At 47.2% G+C, this 20,489-nt stretch overlaps 1 protein-coding gene across 3 annotated transcripts in view; it reads right to left on the bottom strand.

Annotated features, from left to right (window-relative positions):
- Window positions 1-20,489, bottom strand: part of DYNC1I1 (dynein cytoplasmic 1 intermediate chain 1) — a 187,890-nt gene that overhangs the window by 125,693 nt on the left and 41,708 nt on the right. For 2 of the 3 annotated variants that reach the window (XM_027848896.1, XM_027848895.1), the window contains 2 exons: window positions 14,314-14,382; window positions 9,219-9,334 (listed from right to left, as the gene is read on the bottom strand). In XM_027848896.1, coding sequence (XP_027704697.1) covers window positions 9,219-9,334; window positions 14,314-14,382 — 185 coding nt within the window. The remainder of the gene's footprint in view (window positions 1-9,218; window positions 9,335-14,313; window positions 14,383-20,489) is intronic. The other variant, XM_027848897.1, reaches the window with a different exon arrangement.

The raw sequence follows: 20,489 nt of genomic DNA, 5'->3' as shown, positions 1-20,489 counted from the left end.
GAGAGAGAGAGAGAGAGAGAGAGAGAGAGAGAGAGAGAGAGAGAGAGGGAGAGAGGGAGGGAGAGCTTGCACACTTCAGGGAATGAGGTCAATGGAAAGACAATAGGATTGGGGAAAAAGCCAGATTTCTCTCATCCCCTAAACCAGAAGGCAGTGAAAGAATTGGGGCTTCCAGTCTGAGACTGTGCCCTGGGCAGATGAGATGTTCTTAGTGAATGAGGACAGCAATCAGAGATCTGGGGTGGGGGTGGGAAATCTGATGGCCTTTCACTCCATTGCACATAGACAGAATCCAAGGATGAGAAGGGAGCATGTCGTTAATTCCCAGGCTCTCTACAAGACTAGACCCACATACAGGTTACTCGGCAGATAAATAAGAAGATCTGGTCTTCCTATCTCTTTGAAGACTTGCCACATTTTGTTCTGATCCACACAGTCAAAGGCTTTAGTGCAGTCAATGAAGTGTTAGTTTTGGTGTTGATATGATCAATTACGCTGATAGTTTTCCTAATATTGAACCAGCCCTGCATTCCTGGTATAAATCCTACCGGGTCATAGTGTATTATTCTTGTGATAAGTTGCTGTAATCGATTTGCTAATATTTTATTTAAAATTTTTGCATCTATAGTCATTAGGGAAATTAGTCTATAATTTTCTTTCTCTGTTTTGACTCTTCCTGGTTTAGGTATCAGCACCATATTTGTATCATAAAAAGAATTTGGTAAGACTTCTTCTTCACCCATTTTCCCAAATAGTCTATATACTATTGGAATTAATTGTTCTTTAAATGTTTGATGGAATTCGCTTGTAAATCCATCTGGCCCTGAAGATTTTTTCCTAGGGAGTTCACTGATAGCTTGTTCAATTTCTTTTTCTGAGATAGGGTTATTTAAGTATTTTACTTCCTCTTCTGTTACTCTGGGCAATTTATATTTTTGTAAATATTTATCCTTTTCACTAAGATTGTCAAATTTATTGGCATATAGTTGGGCAAAATAGTTCCTAATTATTGTTTTAATTTCCTCCTCCTTGGTGGTGGATTCACCCTTTTCATTTATGATACTGGTAATTTGGATTTCTTCTTTCTTTTTTTTAACTAAATTAACCAAAGGTTTTTCTATTTTATTGGTTTTTTCATAAAACCAGCTCTTAGTTTTATTTATTAGTTCAATAGTTTTCTTAATTTCAATTTTATTAATTTTTCCTTTGGTTTTCAATATTTCTAATTTGGTATTTGAGGATTTTTAATTTGTTCTTTTTTTAGTTTTTTTTTAGTTGTATGCCCAACTCATTGATCTCTTTTTCTATTTTATTCATGTAAGCATTTAGAGATATAAAACTTCTCCTTAGAACTGCTTTTGCTGCATCCTGTAAGTTTTGGCATGTTGTGTTATTATTGTCATTCTCTTGAATGAAGTTATTGATTGTTTCTATGATTTGTTGTTTGACTTAATCATTTCTTAGGATTAGGTTAGTTTCCAATTATTTTTTAGTCTATCTTTCCATGGCCCTTTATTACATATGATTTTTATTGCATCATGATCTGAAATGGATGCATTTAATATTTCTGCCTTTCTGCATTGAATTGTGAGATTTTTATGCCCTAGTACATGGTCAATTTTTATATATGTGCCATGTACCACCAAGAAAAAAGTATATTCTTTTTTATTCCCATTCAATTTTCTCCAGAGGTCTACCATACCTAACTTTTTTAATATTCTATTCACCTCCTTAACTTATTTCTTGTTTATTTTGTGGTTAGATTTATCTAGTTCAGAGAGGGGGAGGTTGAGGTCCCCTACTAGTATAGTTTTGCTGTCTATTTCTTCCTGTAACTCTCTGAACTTCTCCTCTAAGAATTGGGATGCTATACCATTTGGTGCATATATGTTTAGTAATGATATTACTTCATTGTCTATGGTGCCTTTTAGCAGGATGTAGTTTCCTTCCTTACCTCTTTTTGATAAGATATATTTTTGCTTTTGCTTTGTCTGAGATCAGGATTGCTACCCCTGTTTTTTTTTTAACTTCAGCTGAAGCATAATATATTCTGCTCCAGCGTTTTACCTTTACCCTGTGTGTGTCGCTCTTCTTCAAATGTGTTTCCTGTAAACAACATATTGTAGGACTATGGTTTTTAATCCATTCTGGTACCCCCTTCCCTTTTATGGGAGAGTTCATCCCATTCACATTCACAGTTATAATTACCATCTGTTTCTTTTTCTCCACCCTTTCCCCCCATTTATGCTTTTCTTTTTCCTTTCTCCTTTTCCCTCCTCACTAGTATTTTTTTTGACCACCGTCTCCCTCAGTCCCACCTCCCTTCTATTAGCCCCTTCCCTTTTCTTCCCTTTTACCCTTACTACTTCTTCCCTCCCTTCTAACCTTTCTCCCTTTTCTTTCACCTTTTCCTTCCTACTACCTATACAGCAAGTTAGATTTCTATACCTAAGTGATTATATTATTCCCTTCTTGAGCCAAATCTGATGAGAGTAAGGTTCAAACAATACTCATCTCCCTCCCTTCTTTCCTTCTGCTGTAATAGGTTTTGTGCCTTTTCCTGTAATGTAATTTACCCTTGTCTGCCTCCTCCTTTCCTTTTCTCTCGGTACCTTTTCTTAGATCAGATTAATCCACTTACTTGGATCCATTTAACTCACTTGATTAGATTTTTTTTTTATCATTACATCAAAGTCAACTTATATCCATCTCCTTTATGTATACCCTTTTAACATGGTGTAATAACAATACAGTTCTCAAGAGTTACATCATCTTCTCTTGTAGTGATGTAAACAGTTTGCTCTTATTAACAACATATTGTAGCTTTCTGTCTTGTTTACCTTTTTATGTCTCTCTTGAGTCTTGTATTTGAAGATCAAATTTTCTGTTGAGCTCTGTTCTTTCTATCAGGAAAGTATGGAAGTCCCCAATTTCATTGAATATCCATCTCCTCCCTTGAAAGATCACGCTCATTTTCGCCGGGTAGTTGATCCTTGGTTGTAATCCAAGCTCCTTTGCCTTATGGAATATCATGTTCCATGCCCTATGGTCTTTTAATATAGAAGCTGCAAGGTCCTGTGTAATCCTGACTGTGGTTCCATGATATTTAAATTGTTTCCTTCCGGCTGCTTGCAGTATTTTCTCTTTGACCTGGTAATTTTGGAATTTGGCTACTATATTCCTTGGAATCTCTTTCAGGAGGTGATCGATGGATTCTTTCTATGGCTATTTTACCCTCTGGTTCTAGGACCTCAGGGCAGTTTTCTTTTATGATTTCCTGAAACATATTGTCCAGGCTCTTTTTTTAATTGTGATTTTCAGGTAGACCAATAATTTTTAAATTGTCTCTCCTGGATCGATTTTCCAGGTCAGTTGTTTTACCAATGAGATGTTTTATATTTTCATCTATTTTTTCATTCTTTCGTTTCTGTTTGACTGATTCTTACTCTCTCATAGAGTCATTAGATTCCCTTTGCCCAATTCTAATTTTTAACAAATTGTTTTCTTCTATTAGATTTTGTACCTCCTTCCTCATTTAGCCAATTGTATTTTTTAAGGACTTGTTTTCTTCAGTGTACTTTTTTTCCAGTTGGCCAACTGTATTTTTTAGGGACCTGTTTTCCTCAGTGTACTTTTTTTCCAGTTGGCCAATTGTATTTCCTAGGGACTTGTTTTCCTCAGTGTACTTTTTTTTCCAGTTGGCCAATTGTATTTTTAAGGAGTCTTCTATCTCTCTCATTTGACTTCTAAAATCCTTCTTGAGCTCTTCTAAGAAGGCTCTTTGGGCTTCAGACCAGTTCATATTCCCTTTTGAGGTTCCAGATGTGGGTTTGTTGACAATGTTGTCTTCTTCAGCATTTCTCTCTTGATCTTCACTATTCTCATAATATGAATCCATGGTGCATTTCTTTTTGCTCGTGGTGTTTGCCTGTTTCCTGGCCTTTAAAGAGATTGAGCTCTCCTGCTGGGGAGCAGAGGGCATTGACCCAAGCTTCCTGTGTTGGGAGCTCTGGGCCTGGTCACTGGCTTTGTGTGCTGGGGCCTCCGATATTGGCAGTTGGAGGCTTTAAGGGCTCTGGCAACTTACCTGGTGTTGGGCTGAAATCAGCAACACTGGAACTCTAGGGGTAAGATTGGGTAGTCTGGCCTCTGGAGGTTGCCTGCCCTTCCTTTCCTTTCACTTTCTTCAGCTCCTTTAAGATGGATGTTGCAGGATGTTTATCCCCCTGGGGCCCCTTGGAGCACTTCACAGAGTTTTGGTGAGGCATTGGGAGACTGCTGTAGAATGCTGAGGCACCTGGTGATTTTCTGAGCTGGTTTCCACCAGTTTCCATGCCCTCACTGAGGCACTTGAGGGTCCAGGTGTTAGCGTTTGCCTGCTCCACCATCTGGGTTTCGGGATCTTCTCCTGGTATGCTGAGGAGGGAGCTTGCTGGGACACCTCCCATTCCACACTGCTCCCTTTACCCCGGGCAAGAGGGGCCCTTCCTGGTAAACCCTCAAGCTGCCTGGGGCACCGGACTGCTGCACCTACCTTTCTTCTGGTTCAGCTGTTCCAGAGTTTTTTCTGGGGTGATATTTTCTGGGCTTTCAGAGGTTGACAAGGGACGATGAAAGCGACTTGCTTCCTACTCTGCTATCTTGGCTCCCAGAAAGTCCATGGGGCTTTTTTGGCAAAGACACTGGAGGGGTTTGCCATTTCCTTCTCCAGCGGATCACCTTTCATGACCAAGATGGCTCACAGAGTGAGCACCAAGAGAGAACAAAAGCTCTAGGAATTCCTGCCCTTGGTGGCCAGGAATTCCTGCCCTTGGTGGCTCCACTCCACTCCTGCTGGGGCTCACAGGGTCACATCCTGCCAGGGTTAGGGCCAAAGGGATTCCCCAGAGGGCCACAGGACAGCAGATTCTGACTTTGGGACTCCTTGCCCACGTTAAAGAACAGAAAACAACTCGAGGTTTTGTCCCTCAGCTTTTCCAGGGGCTTGCAGGTTGCCTATACATGTTTCCTGGGTCTGTCTCCAAGTCTCTCCAGAGCTGCTGGAGGTAATAAGCTTCTAAGGCAGAGGACTTCATTTGTAGGGGGAAGTCCCTAGAGCCTGAAGTCAAGGATGGGGGCCTCCCATCAGCACCCTCCCCAGGTAATGATGGCAGGGTTCTTGTGTCTCGGGTGTATTCATACAAAAACAGCCCTGAGAGCAAGGAAGGGTAAGGATTAGCCTCAATTTATCAGTGAAGAAATTGAGACCCAGAGAGGGGAAGTCACCTGCCTAGTGTCACACAGGGACCAGGGCTCAAGATGAGGTCTCCTACATTCAACTTTGGGCTGATTTCTATTGGCTCATGCTGCCACCATCTGCTACTTTGGGACTGGCAGGACTACTCCCCAAATCTCCTGGTTGATCTCATGCCTCATGTCTCCCCTCTTCAATCTACCCTTCACACAGCAGCCACAATGACTCTGCTACAGCATATATTTGACCATGTCACTCCCTTACTCATCAAACTCCAGTGGCTCCCTATGACCTTCAGATTGAAGTATCAGCTCCTTTTTTGGCATTCAAAGCTCTTCACAACTTGGCTTAGACCAGACACCCCAACGTTATTCTGTATTACTTTCCTTCCTGTCCTCTATAGTCCACACTGGTGTTCTGGCTACTCTTACCAAATGACATTATCTCCTGACTCTAGGGCTGTTCTCTACGCCTAGCACACACTCTGTCCTTCCCTCCATTTGCCAGAGTCAGTTTTTTTCTTTTTCAAAACACTGCACAGGCATCACCTTGTACTTGAAGTTTTTTATGATCACCCATCCACTGTTAGGGTCCTCCCTCCCAACACAATGACCTATGCATTTTGTACATTTGCATATTCATTGAGGGCACAGTCTCTTTCCTGATAAAATGTAAGCTCCCTGTAGCCAGGGACTGCATAACTTTTGTCTTCATGTCCCCTGCACCAAGCACAGGAACTAGCACATGGTGGGAGAGGGGAGGGGCTTATTCCATATCTGACTGATCTCCTATGAGCTGGAAATTCTCCCTGAAAGGGCCCTTTAGAATGTCAGCTTTCTGGAAGGAGACCCCACTTAGCCTCTAGATGGTGAAAGTCCCCAGGAATGGTTCTGAGGGGGACCCCAGGGACCCACATGGTGAATGATTCTTTTTATTTTTTTATTTATTTATTTATTTGGTGAGGCAATGGGGTGAAGTGACTTGCCCAGGGTCACACAGCTAGTGTCAAGTGTCTGAGGTCAGATTTGAACTCAGCTCTTCCTGAATCCAGGACTGGTGCTCTATCCACTGTGCTATCTAGCTGCCCCACGGTGAATGATTCTTAACCTGAGTACTGGCACCCACTTGTTGCAATGGGGAGATAGTTCCCACCCTTCCCTGTCCCCTTCAGGACTCAACAGGAACACGGAGGTGGGGGCCAAAGTGGGGAACAGCACCTCAGCACCATGGCCAGAGCCACAAAAATCTCAGAAAGGGCTGCAAATCTCCCTTGAAAATAGAGGTGCATTTCTACCCCAGAGTCATTCTCCTTCTACAAAGTCCCTGGAGGGCAAGAGTGCCTTCCGTGGGTGTACTATGAATCAACAATCTTCACCATTTTTCCTGGTTCTGACTGCTAACTACCCATGGGCAGAAGGATTTTGAGAAATCATACAAGTCACCTTGGGATAACAATGATGTTGGCTTACAGGATCCCTTATAGATCTGGCCTCCTTTGAGTCTCAAAACAACTCAGTGAGGAAGGAGGTGCAAGAGGCATTAATGTCATTATACAAATGAGAAAACTGAGACTGGGTGGGGGCAGGGGTATTGACACTTGACAAGTAGAAAAGATGAAACTGAAACCCAGTTCTGCCCACTTCACCCCAGTCCTGCCTCTCACCAGTGCCCAGATCTCCAGACTGGGCTCTGAATTCCCACTGGGGAGATAATGACATTAAATATGGGAATTCTTCAGGCTTCCCAGAGATGCCAGAGAATGTATAACGGTACCCTGACTTGACCTGTGTCAGCCCCAAGCATCCAACGGAAGTCCATAGATGGTGCCCAGCCAGCCCCCTTCCTGTACATTCCCCCAAAGGAGCTGTGGCACCTCAGTCTAGCATGCAGGTGCTATAGGATGGTCTACTAGGAAGGTACTAGAGGCCCCTCCCCACCAGAGCCAGACTGGGGTGGTCAGGAAAATGGAGAGTCTCTCTAGCTGCTGCTGAAGCAGGCATTCCTGCAGCTGGGCTGGTGAGGGCTCCCAGGAGAGCTCTGGGCCAGGTCAGTCTACAGTCTTCAAGAACAGATGCTGTACTTGGCCCCTTGGCCCCTCCCAGGATGCACTGGCTATGGAAAGCTCTCTGGGCAGGCCTGACACACCAGCTCTCCTGGAATTCTTGGGATCCCTGGGGGACCTGCTCTGCTGACAGCCACCAGAGGGCGTGCTTGGACTACTCAGGGAGCCCAGACCCTATCGCCAAGCTGGCATCACTCCCAGGGTGCACACACACGGACAGGTATATACAAGCATGTGTGCACACACCTGGGCACACCCTGAGAGGCAGAGTTGTTCCCTTTTCTCTCTTGTGCTTGCCTATTTTCTCCTCAGTGCCAAGCACTGACCAATGTCTGTGGAACGTCAGTGAACTACTGAGGGACAGTGGGTTAGAGCTCATGAGAAAGAGTGTGCAACTGTGCTCACTGACTTTGCCTGCAGCAGGGTTGCCCAAGCCAGCCAGAGGCCACTCACTTGGTGCCTATCTGCAGGGCATGTGAGTTCCAGAAGCCTTGGCTGCCAGGACCTGACCCAGCCCATGAATGCCTGTGCTAAGCACAAGGGTTGTGGTCAGAACACAGAATTCAGAAGGGAACAGGTAACTGGGGAAACCCCCCACAACTTTGGGGAACACTTGACTGATAAGGGTCTGATATCCAAGCTATATAAAGCAGCCATTCAACCAGATAAGGATAAAGTCACTCTAATTGACAAATGGCGGAGCCAAGTGAACAAGCATTTATTAAATGACGACTTTGTTCCAGGAAATGTGCTAAAGTCACAGAATGTGAATAAGGAGGTTACCTAAAGCCACAGGAGAAGACACTGCAAATCACTTAACAATTAGAGAAATGCAAACTAAAGCAACTGAGGCAATACCTCACCCCATCAGAATGGCCAAGCAAAAGAGAATGATCAATGGGGGAGGGGCTGAGGGGAAGTGGTTACATGAAGGCATTGCTGGTGGAAGAGTAAATGTGGATATCAATTTGTAATCACTTCCCCCCAAAGTCACCAAAGTGTGTTCATAACTGATACACCGATAACGCTAGTCGTCTATGCCCCAAAGAGACCAAAGAAAGAAGAAAAGAGCCCATATGTATAGCAGCGCTGTCTGTGGCGGCAAAGGAATGGACACAAACGGGGTGCTCATTTTTTTGGAGAATGGCTGGACAAATTGCGGCAGAGGAATGTAATGGAAGCTTATTGAACCATAAGAAATGATGAATAGGAAAGCTTCAGGGAAACAAGGAAAGAGCTCTACGAACTGAATCTGAGCAAGGCGACGGAGTCGGAAGAATGATTTATATAAGAACAGACCGACAAAGACAAATGACGCAGAAAGACTTAAGAACCCTGATCAAGGCGAAGGCCAGCCACAGTCGTTATCTGCTCCACCCCCCACCCCCACCTCCCCCTGACTGCCAGAGATGGGGGGTTCAGGGCACGGGATGATCCGGACATTTGGGGGTGGGGTTGACCAGCACAAGAGTTTGTTTGCTTGACTACACCCATTGTGTTACGAGGGTTCCATCTTTCTTCTTTTTTAATGGTGGGAGTAAGTAGGAGGGGGAAAGTTACTTTTTGTTAATAGAAGAAACTTTAATTTAAAAAATGACTTCTCTAGAATTTCTACCAAATTCACCTGCTCAGGTGACGAATCCGATCCCACCCCGGGATGATAACTTCTGTCAACATGCTGGGGAGGAATAGAGAGCCTGCCCTTCTGATCACCTTCCCCTCCCTCCCCCACCTTGCTAGTCTGTTCGCCCCCAGCTTTACACAGGTGCCTTAGGGGTGGAGATAATTCACCAGACTGAGCATGGGAAAGAGGGAGGGAGGATCTTCTCCCCACTCCTCCTTGCCCCCGCCCCAACCCCCTCCCAAATTGAATTCTTCCATGGAGACATATCATTTCAAGGTGGAAAAACAAATGAATTTTACCTTCTGACTGGTGTGTGTCCAGTGGAGTCTGCGTCTCCTTACAATAGGATACAACTTCCCTGGGCAAGAAGTCCACTTGAGTCACCTTGGACACGCCGAGCTTATGCAGTCTCCGCCTAGAAATGACAAACGGAACAAGCCATGAAGTGGGCAGGTGACCCTCCCGGGGCTGGCCCCAGCCCCCCTCCCCCATGCAGCCCAAGCAGTGGCAATGCCAGCTAGTAAGACCAGCAGCAGAAGGCAGGAGGGCCGATTCTATCCCTGCAGAGGCAAGGTACTGCCTCCTCCTTTGCTGGCCTCGGTTTCCTCTTCTGCAGAATGGGGGGCTTGGCCTTGAGGGGCTTGCCTTGCTCTGAGGTCCCTGGCAGCTCTAAATCTGTGAATCTGCTCCATTAGGGCTTAGAAAGAGCCCTTGTGGCTCCCTGGTCATTTGGGATAAATGCAGATACAGCAGAGAAAAGGGAGTGGGAGGAGATTGAGCCCTCCTCAGTCAAAGCCTTTCATCTCAACATCCTCGGCCAATGGGCCACTAACAGAGCGTCAGAGACAACGAACAGGGGCATGACCTGAGAGAACCCAAACAGCAGAGGGGCAAGAGAGAGGAGAGCTGAGGAAGCATAGATCCACAGGCCCAGGACCTGTTCACCCAGATGTTTCAAATTCACTACTCTAAGTAGCCCCCGACACATACCCCATAGGCTGTATCCCCCAGACCCCCAGGACACAGAAAGGCATCATGACCTGGTTCACTGATCCAGGGCACTGAGGGGTCACTGCATAAACTAATGATCCTGGCTCTCCCAGGTAGCATCTGCGGTATGTGCATAGGTCTGTGTGGGGGGGAGGGGGGAGCATCTGGGAATAAGGAAAGGTCTACTGTAGAAGCTGATGTTTGAGCTGAGCTTTGAAGGGAGCCAGGGATTCTAAAGGTGGAGGTGAGGAGGGAGGGCATTCTAGGCCTAGGGATCAGCCTGATCAAAGGCATGGAGGCCAGAGATGAAGGGTCTAATGGGAACAAGGAGATCAATTTGACCAGACTATGGAGTGCCTGGGAAGGTAGACTGGAGCCAAGTGAAGAAGGCCTGTAAACACCAACCAAAGGAGTCTGTGTTTGGAGGTTCTGAGCAGGAGAGTGAGGAGGTTATGCCTGTGCTTTAGGGAAGTGCCCCTGGGCTTGCAGGGAGGAGAAACAAAAAGCAGGAGACCAGGACAGGTGAATGACCATGGGTGCTGGCCCCAGGGGTAGAGAGGAGCTGTGCAGATCTGGTAGAGCAGACTCGGAGGCTTCGGGGTGAAGAGTGAGGACTCAAGGACACCCCAGAGGTTGTGAACTTAAGGCTTACAACTTAGGGCTTAAGGAACAGGGAAGATCATGAGTTCCGAGTTGGACAAGTTGAGTTAGAGGCACCCACAGGGCATTGAAAATGACCAGCAAGACGATTGGTGATGTGGGATGGGGGCTCAAGAAGAGACTGGAACTGGGAGCCATCTGCGAAGAGATGATCATTGACGCCTTGGGAGTGGATGAGGTCAACAAAATGGGGCTCAGGCTAGAGACCTGGGGGACACCCACAGCTCGGAGTGGGGGTGGATGACAGCCCAGCAGAGGAAACTGAGAAGGAATGGTCAGATAGGTGAGAGAACCAGAAGGGAACATTCATGAAGACCCAGAAAAGAGTGAGCGTCCAGGAGGACTGGTCATCAGTGTCAAACAGAGAAGAGGTCAACCAGGATGAGGACTGAGAAAAGACCACCAGATTTGGGGATCAGGAGATCACTGGGGATCTTGGATGGGTTGAGATCAGCCCACTAATGACAACTGGTGGAGTACTATTGGTCCAGACACTGAAAAGTAATTTGGAATTACGCTTAAAAAGGAGAGGGGGGCAGCCCAGGGCTACAGACTGGACGTGCAAACTCATTGGAGTAAGGAGCGCCCAGATGGCAAAACTCTCTTCTCTAATGCACGCTGGCACCTTCTCTACAACTCACACCCTTATAGCTGCCTAGCGTGCTGAGTGGTTATGGACTGGCTAAGGGTCTCTGATCCAACACCTATCAGAGGTGGGACTTGAGCCTAGATCTTCCTGACTCTAAGGCCAGTTCCCTATTCCCTATGCCAGGCTTCCTCGTGTTTTTCAAAAACAAGAAAAAATCCCACTGCCGGGCACACACCTCAAGTAGGGCAATGGTGAACAGGTCTTCCATGTACCCAAACAGTTAGAGCCTGTGGCAGGAAAGACTTGGGTACGAGAGCCGCTCAGCAACTGGAGCCAGTCAAAGAAACTGTGAGGCATGGTGGACTTTTCTTGCTCTAAGTTGCCATGAGTGTGATTGGGAAGAGTTAAGTGGGCTGATGCCAAGCAAAGGAAACAGAACCAGGAGGGCCAAAAGACAGGAAGCGAAAGCCCCCCAACAAAGAAAACCTGAACGCCGAGAATGGAGAATGGGTGAGCGCGAGCTCAAAGACAGGAGATACTGCTGCAGAGCCAGGCTACTGGCACATGCCCCAACTCTACTGTTGACTTTGGTCCATGAATCAATTAGTCATTTTATTCTGTGTTCTGGGAAATGGTTCTCTGGGAGTGTGGAGGGATTTTTTGGGTACTGGGAAATGTGATGGGTCATGGAAAAGTAGGCAAGAACAATTTTTAAAAGCAATCTTTGGTAACTTTGACAGTTTCAGTGGAGTGGCAAAGTCAAGTGAGACCACAGAGGCTGGAGCAGTGGGTGAGAAGTGGAGACAGTGAGTGTGATGAGCTTTGTCTAGTTTAACAAGAGGGCACCTGATCAGATCTTCTTGTTGGGGAAGGGGCTGGAGCTCTTAGCAACCCCTGGGAAAACTTGGAATTCGTGTGTGTGTGTGTGTGTGTGTGTGTGTGTGTGTGTGTGTGTGCATGCGCATGCGTGTGTGTTCTGATCTGTGGGAGGGAGTCACTCACTTCTGGGGGAAGGACAGAAGGAGCCCTGGAACACACCTGGCCCATCTCCCTTGTTTTACAGATGAGGAAACTGAGGCCCAGAGACCACAGAAGCAGATTTACAGCTAGAAGAGTCTTAGATGTCTTTGGCTCAGCCCCCCATTAACAGATGGGGTAACCAAGGCCCAGAGAGGTTGACTACCCCAAGGACTTGCTGGAAAGAAGCAGCCAAGTGAGAAAACTTTGGAATCTCTGAGAAGCTTCCACCGGTTCCAAGTCTTGGCTTCCTATGGACTCTGGACTCCTGACCCCTGTCCTGAGCCCCCTCAGTATGAGCAGGTGGGCTGACTCCTGAGTCACCCAGAGGCCTTTGCAGGTGTCTTTGGCTGGCTGCCCCCAGTGGCCATGATGAGGCCATTCTGCTCCAGTAGATGGGACGGCTGCCCGTGGCTGACCTTTTCACTTGGGCTTCCTTCCTACCAGCCCCACAGATTCAGCTGATCCCGGGCACCCATGCTAGCTTCTGGTGAGGCCAGACCCATCTCCAAGTCTTCTCACTGTCCCAGATGCCACAGCCCCGGACCCCCTCTGCTGGTCTGGGGCACTCAGGAAGCCAGGCTGACCCCAGACAGGCCATCGGCATCCCCTCTGATGCAAGAAGACCAAAACTGCCCGGGCTGGAGGTCTCAGACATGGAAATGCACTGGGGCCCAGGAGGAGGCAGCTTCCTAGTCACATACACCCACAAAGAAAGCTCCAGGAGCACTGTTCTAGGAGGCTTTGGAAATGACTCAGCCTCTCCTCTTGGGGTGGTAAATGGTCCATCTAAGGCCCCAGGACCAGCTGCAGACAGAAACACTCTCAGGACAGGCTTTCCCGAGGCCTCCACCGAGGCCCACACTGCAGCCAGAAGTGACCATGGATGGACGTTCTGCTTGGAGCAATCTCAGACTGCTGGGGGGTGGGGCGCGGCAGCGAGACTAAGTTCCCAGAGAGGCAGGGAAGTCTAATGGGAGTTGGAATCCAAAAACCTGGATTCAAATCCTGCCTCAGACATCAACAGCTGGGTGACCCTGGGCTTCTCATTTCACTTCTACCAGCCTCAGTTTCCTCATCTGTAAATAGGGATAATAATAATAGCCCCTCCCTCCCAGGGCTGTCATGGGGATCAACAGAGTGCATATCTGCAAAGTGCTTGGAAACTCTTAAAGTATTCTAGGATGTTCTAGGATGTTCTGGGATATTCTAGGATGTTCTAGGATGTTCTGGGATGTTCTATGATACATGAATTCTAGGATAAGGAACTCCAGGATTGTAGTTGTTTTTATGACCTTGTGATTTGGGGTGAGTCTTTTCTTTGCCTGGGCCTCAATGTCCTCATCTGTTAAATGGGGGACTGGCCTCGGTGGGCCCTGCACTGTTACGGAAGGCTCAGAGGACTGCAGGCCCCCGCCTCGGCTGCTTTTTTCATGTTCTCTCTCCTCCCCCGCCCAGGGTGCCCCTGTGCCCCAGACCCCCATCCGTGTTTCCTTTCTTGTTCACTTGGGCCACTTCCTGAGGTGTTTTGGAAGGCACAGGGCCTCGGTTCCAAGCCTCCCCTTCCCCACCCAACACAGCGTCTTTCAGTTGAGCAGAACTGCTGGTGAGGACCACAGGGAAAGCCAGCCCGGAGCCCTGGAGAACCCACTCCCTCACCACTGCTTCAACAGGCTTCTCCAGTGGCCTGGGCACCAACAAAGACCCCAGCCCTAATGACCGGTAGTGGTCATGAGGCGCTGTGGGGAAGGAGATTGGGCAGCACACAGGACACAGGAGGAGCTCTTGAATAGGGACCCCAGACAGAAGCAGAACCCCATACGGTGTTAATCAAGGAAAGCCCCACTGATGTGAGGCTCGTCAATCCCATCCTCACACAGGGGGCATGTGAGGAACTTGGGGGATGGAGCTGTTCCCCTTGTCCCTCTTGGAAAGAAAAAGGGATCACATGGGGAGGGGTAGCAATGGTCATCTTTTTGTGGCTTCTTTTCCTCAAAAAGATGCTTCCTTCAAAGTTCAGGAAATGACTGGAAGGAAATCAGCAGATTCAGCAGAGGGGGACAGAGAAGAGCCCAGCCTTTCCAACACAACTTTTGCAAAGAAACAACCAAACATGGAACAAAAGAGCTGACAAATACCCAATGTCTGAGTCTGTCTGGAGCTGCAGCACTGAGGGGTCAGTGTCCCATTGCAGGGTCCTAAGGCAGCTGGTTATCAGTTGTGCAGCACAAAGGGAGAAAGAACACACAGGGTTAACAAAAAGGGTGAAAAAAACCATCTCATGATCAAGTCAATGCCATTTACATACACAGAAACATGTGCAGTCCCCAGATCCAGGGTGAGAGAAAAGCCAGGTAAAGGACAAACAGGGGTCAGTGCCAGGCAACAGGGTGAGGGAAGGGCTCTCAAAGGGTCTTCTCAGAAGAAAGCCCAGGGCCAAGGAATTAATCTGTGGCCTCCTTTCATTCTGCACCTGGCTGCTGTTTATGTCACTAATTAGGCTAGTTGTTCTCTTAACGTCCAACCATAGTCTCTGGCCACAGTACTCTGAATGTGCCCAGGCTCACCAGGTATTCCATCATCTTTCAATCATTGCTGATTTGGTCATGGTGAATAATTGGGGTGTATATTGCTATTGTCTCTTTGCTAAGATTTTACTTAATTTGGGGGGATCAATATTCATTAGTGATATAGGTCTATAGTTTTCTTTCTCTTCTGTATCTCTCTCTGGTTTTAGTATTAGTTCTACATTTGTCTCATAAAATAGTTTGAGAGTGTGCCTTCTTTCTCAATTATTGAGAATGACTTGAGTGGAATAGATATTAACAGCACGGAACAAGCCTGGTAGAATACATTTCTAAATCTGTTTAGGCCAAAGTTTTGGTTTGTTTTGTTTTCCAGGGGTCATTCATTTACTGTGTGCTCAATTTTAGTTTCTAAGATTGCGTTCTTTAAGATAACTAGCTCTTCTTTTGTTAATTTGGATATTTCCTGGTTCATAGGTAGTCATTCTTTTTCTTTAAGTTCTCAGTTAACTGACATTAAATTGGGTATACCAGCTCACGATTCCTGTTTTTGTTTGCTCTTGACTCACTATCAATTCACCTTGTTCATTTCTTACTTTGGTCATTGGATCTTCTCCTTTTTGACCATTAGCCAGTGGTTTAATGATTTTTTAGCAATAAAAAGAAAACTGCTCTTAGTTTTGCTTGTCATTTCTGCAGTCCTTTTGCTTGTTTCTATTTCTCTTCTAATTTTCAAGGTTTATTTTTTTATGCTGGTTTGGGTTTTAATTTGTTTATTTTCTAGATTTGTCAATTGTATTCTCAGGTCATTATTCCTGTCTTTTTCTATTTTAATCAGCATATTTTTCTGTTTCATCACTACAATTTTTCTTAGGAGTATTTTAGCTGCATCCTCAAATTTTTTCATGTTACCCCATTTTTTTTGGTGTTCCTTAACATATTTTCCATCCATAGTTATTGTTACTTGACCTCATTGTCCAGGATGTTACTACTTAGCCTCTATGTAGGTCTGCATTTTTTCTTGTATAGTAGTTAATAACTATAATCTAAAAAGGATGCTTTACTATTTCTGCCTTTTAACATTTATTTATGATTTATATGTACATGATCAGCTTTATAAAGATATCATATGATGGTGTTAAATATGTATATTCTTTAACCCTAATTGCGCTTTAATATTTCCATTCAAAAGATACTGTCCTTCAAATTTAATTTTCAACACTCTGTTCATCTGTGTTTTCTTTTTTTGGTTTGTTTAGTTTTTTGTTAGATTTATCCAACTTCGAAAGACGTGCATCCCAGCTTCCTATAATTATTCTATAACTACCTACATTGTTTTGTAACTCAGTTAATTTTAGCCTGGTTGACTTGAATACATAAACTCCATTATGAATTTCACATCCTATTCTGCTACAGGGTCCATGAAGATCCAGAGGCTATTCATTTTCAAGGCAGGTTAGCAGAAGGGAGCTAGCCATGCACTGGAGGAAAAAGCATCCAAGTAACCCAGAACAAGAAGCACATGGGAAGTCGTCCAAGTCCAGGGAAACCATAGACTTGTATGTCACATCACCTCCTTCACTGTCAGGGCCCATAAACCAAGCAATAGAAATGTATAGGCTCCCTGGACACCTCTAGAAGAACTCTTATAAATCCTACCACGGTAAATCCCAAAACACAGCACTAAGTGGGATCCAGAACCCAATATGGAACTTGCTTATTCTAGACACTTACCTTTCAGAAGGAGCTTCTCACAACCAAAGTGATAGGGTCAGTTAAACTGATTTCTGTTAGAAGTGTTCTCTGGGCTCTGAACCTCAAGTCCCTCTCTCATCATCTCAAGATCATCGTGAGGATTCTGCTCAGGAGGCAGTTTCTACTGATGGCTAGAAGTACTTGGTTGCAAGGAATTGGTCTAGAGACTGGCCTCCATTTGCCTGGAAGTTCTTGGCCATCTAACCCCACGATGACCCCTTCCAGTCTCTCAGGTGTTGGCGCAGCTGACTTGTGCCCAACTGCCCAGTACTTCCTCGGATAAGGCTCACCAGTGCTCAGTTCATCTGTGGGGTGGGATGACTGCTATCCTAGCCAGGCAGCAGATTGAATGAGTCCACTGCCTTGGGGCTCGGGATGGCCATGGGATGCAAATTGAACAACCCAAACAGGGATTCAGGAACCTGGACCAAATTCAATTTTCTGAGGGCCTACTATGTACCAGGTTCTCTCTGTGCTGGGCATTGGAGATGCAAAGATAGACGTGAAAACAGTTCCTGCCCACGAGTGTTTACATTTGTAGTTTTGTAACAAAATATGCTCAGAATAAATGGGGCCCAATGAGGTTATGGAGCATAGAAGGAGAAGGGGCCCAGTACAGAGCTTTGTGAGACTCTCATGCTTAGACATAGGCCCTGGAGGAAGATCCCACAAAGAAAAGAGAGGAAGGTGAGACAGGGAGAAGGAGAACGATGAGAGAGAGCAGGGTCATAAAGACCCCGAGAGAAGAGAGTGTTCAGGAGGAGAGGTGCACAACAGTGACAGAGGCTGAAGGAGGTCAGGAAGGAGGAGGGTTGGGGAAGGAACATTATTGCACTTGGAGATTAAGAGGAGGTCGTTAGTGACTTTGGAGCGAGTACTTTCGATGGACAGAGGTCAGAAGCCGGACTGACGGCAGAGGATTTAAAAGAGGGAGACGAGGAAAAAGGCTTTCTCCAGTAGCTTGGTAGCGTGATAGCTTGAGAGTGTGCTAGGGGCCAGCGAAGGTTTGGGATTTTGTTGTTTGTTTGTTAAAGAACAGGAAAGTTTTGGACTAGCGACCATTGGCTAGGTCCACGTAGGCAGCTCTCCCAGGCTGGGGGGCAGATCAAAGATGCTTCAGACGCTTCTGATCTGGAACATTGTTTTCATTCTCTTCGTTAATTGCCTGTGTGATAATCTGATTGCGATAGGATGTGTTTCCTTACTCTCTTTTTATAAAAAATAAAGGGGGGGGCATGTGAAAGTTCTACAAAAAGAGAATGTTCAGAGATTTTCATTATCAAAAGCAAAACGGTTCCTGGTGCCCCTTTGCCCAGTGCCCTGGTGCACTGATGCCAAAGATGTCCCTGGGGCTGGCAGGTGAGAGGCAGCTTTCCCTGGGGCCTCCTCCTCACCCCGCTGACCGAGCCTCCCTGGGAAGAGGCAGCCTCATCCTCCAGGCTCTCCAAGGAGGAAATCCAAGAGCCATTCAACAACCTTCCAAGTCAGGCTGTTTCCCCTCCTATGTAGCCAGTCTCTGGTAGCACCCTCGGAACTCATTCTTTCTGTTCTTTCTTCTGTGAGCCTCAGTTACCTCATCTGTAAAATGAGAACTTTGAATTGATTTGGCTTCTGAGGCTCCTCCCAGTTAGTGGCTCTTTTCTGCCCAGCAGTTTCTTGAGATAGTTATTCCTTTATGTAGGGCAGTGGTCAGCGCACTGGACCCGGCTCCAGAGATGTGACTTTCAGCCTAGCTATGTGACTTGGGGAGGCTCACTGCACCTGCCTGGGCCTCCGCTGTCTCTGGCAGAAGGCCCTGGCTTAGGGAACCTCCCCATCTCCCTCCAGCTCCAGCGTCCTGTGAGAGGAAACCGAGGATGGAACAATGCCTCTGTTCTCCTGCAAGCCGAACAGTCTTAGTTCCCTCAGACCTGATCCAGCCCTTCCTGCCCAAACCTTTCATTCCCAAGCCACTGTACTCCGGAAAATAAAAGGTTTGCCCAAGTCTTTCATCTGCTGTTGGAAATCCTGCTGCGTTGCTATTTGGGGAAGGAGGATGGTCGGATTTGTTTGACATGATAATTACAGGCAAGGGCGTCCCAAGGCCCATAAACTAACAGCCGTGAATAGCAGCCTCCCAAACGCTGCCAACAAGGACCATCCTGAGCTTGATATAGCAGGGCCGCTCCTGACAAACATGGCATGGGGTGGGGAGAGCTGGGACACACTCACCCTCTACGGAAGCTGATTCAGGAGCCCGCCAGCCCAACACAAAATGGCCCCTGGGGTCTAACAGCCCCAGGCCAACATCTCATCTGAGCGTCCTCCCCAGGCATCACCTTATCACCTGCACTGCCACTGTGCCCCCCAGACGCTGAACCACCAGAGACTATGCCCTGGGGCTGTGCTGTCCTCGTAGGGGAGTCACCCAGCACAGGCCACATGGACCACTGCACCTAGCCAGTCCCAGATGCCAGACCATACTTCAGATCCCATCCACCCCACCCCTAGCCACTGCTCTCTCCAGAGACCAGGCCTTGGCTGGCTTAATCCATTCACCCTGGGGACCACTGCCTTGGAGCTGAGTGGTCCCAAATGGGGAGTCAGACAGCATGGACATCCATGGACCACTATAGCTAGACGACCCCAGACCATGCTGAGTGAGCATAAAGACCGCTCCTCCCCTAGTCACCAGTGGCTTCTCAGCTGAACCCCCAGAAAAGAGATGGTACACACCTGTGTATCAAACACACTGAGTTCTCACAGTTGCCAAAGTGAATTTTGAAAACTGACCCATCTGAGCTGTGGACCCAAAGTACAGAAGAGGGCCAAGCACTGAAAAGCCAAACTGGACTGTTTGGTCACGTCCCCTCCATCCCCCCAGGAGCCCTTGAGGCCAGTAGGCACCATCCTGTTACACTGCCTCCATGCACATGCCAACTCTCTGGGCATTCCATTTCTGGGTAGATCAGCATCCTAGGCTGCCCACCCTGCTGGTTTCGGAGGTCATCGGGAACAGCCTCCCAGCCGCTACTGAGTGTGCCCGTGGAGGTTGGCCACTCTCGGCCAGACGTCTCATTTCAGGGTCTGCCAGGTCCCTCCCTGGAGGCCTTAGGAAAAGGCTGACCTGTGCTTGGTGGACACGCTAGTGAGGAGTGGAGAGCTGGATGGGAATGCTGTCCCTGACACTTAGTAGCTCGGTGACCAAATACAAGACATTTCCCCTTCAGTGAGGGCCGAGATCAGATGATGACCTTCCTTCCAGCTCCTCCTCGTTGACTCTTGGAATGTTCCACAGGTGGTGATGGCAGAAGGACATCTGGATGATCCTGAAACATCCTAAGCCAGCATATCCAACCCAAGGAACAATGGTGGACCCACTTCCTCCCCGAGACAGCGGCATTCCCCCAGTGCCGATGAAGCAGGGGTGTGGCAGGATTGGGGACCAAGGGGTAGTCCTAAGGGCAGAATGCTGAGTCCTCCATTGTTCCCTAGCTGTGTGACCCTGGGCATGTGATTTTTCTCTCTGGGTCTCTGTTTTTTATCTATAAGATGGGAGTGGTGATAGCCAGCCTGGCTTGTTGGGACAGTCAAATAGATAACATCTTTACAGTGTGGTGAAGTCTTCAGTGACCCTCAGTGCCATCGTCAGAAATGCCGGGAGGATTTCCCAGAGCTCTCAGGGTCACTTGGGACAGCAGGGGACCCTTCTGAGAAGCAGACATAGGTGGGTGGAGGATGTCCAGACTGCCTGTGCTCAACTTGAAGAGGTGAGATATGCGATGACTGGGATGGCTGGAAGGGGGAGTGTAAAGAGGAATCGTGGAAAGGAAGCAAGAACGGAAGGTGAGAGGAGGCAGTCAGCTCGAGGAGGGCTGCCAGAAAGAAGGGAGGTTGGCTTTGAGTCACAGAGGCAGCCCCCGGAGCTTGGGAGGGTGGGGCCTATGCCCTAGGTATAAAAGGGAGGAGGCTCCTTCCCTAAAGTAAAGTTCCTCTAAAGGCTCAGGGCAGCAGAGCCCCTGCCTGACCCGGCCCTTCCAGGTTCCAATTCCAAG

This window comes from Vombatus ursinus, unplaced genomic scaffold, assembly GCF_900497805.2.
Source record: "Vombatus ursinus unplaced genomic scaffold, bare-nosed wombat genome assembly UNPS02006874.1, whole genome shotgun sequence".
NCBI classification, from domain to species: Eukaryota; Metazoa; Chordata; class Mammalia; order Diprotodontia; family Vombatidae; genus Vombatus; species Vombatus ursinus.
The sequence above is the reverse complement of the archived record's forward strand: the minus strand, read 5'-3'. Positions and strand labels throughout refer to the sequence as shown.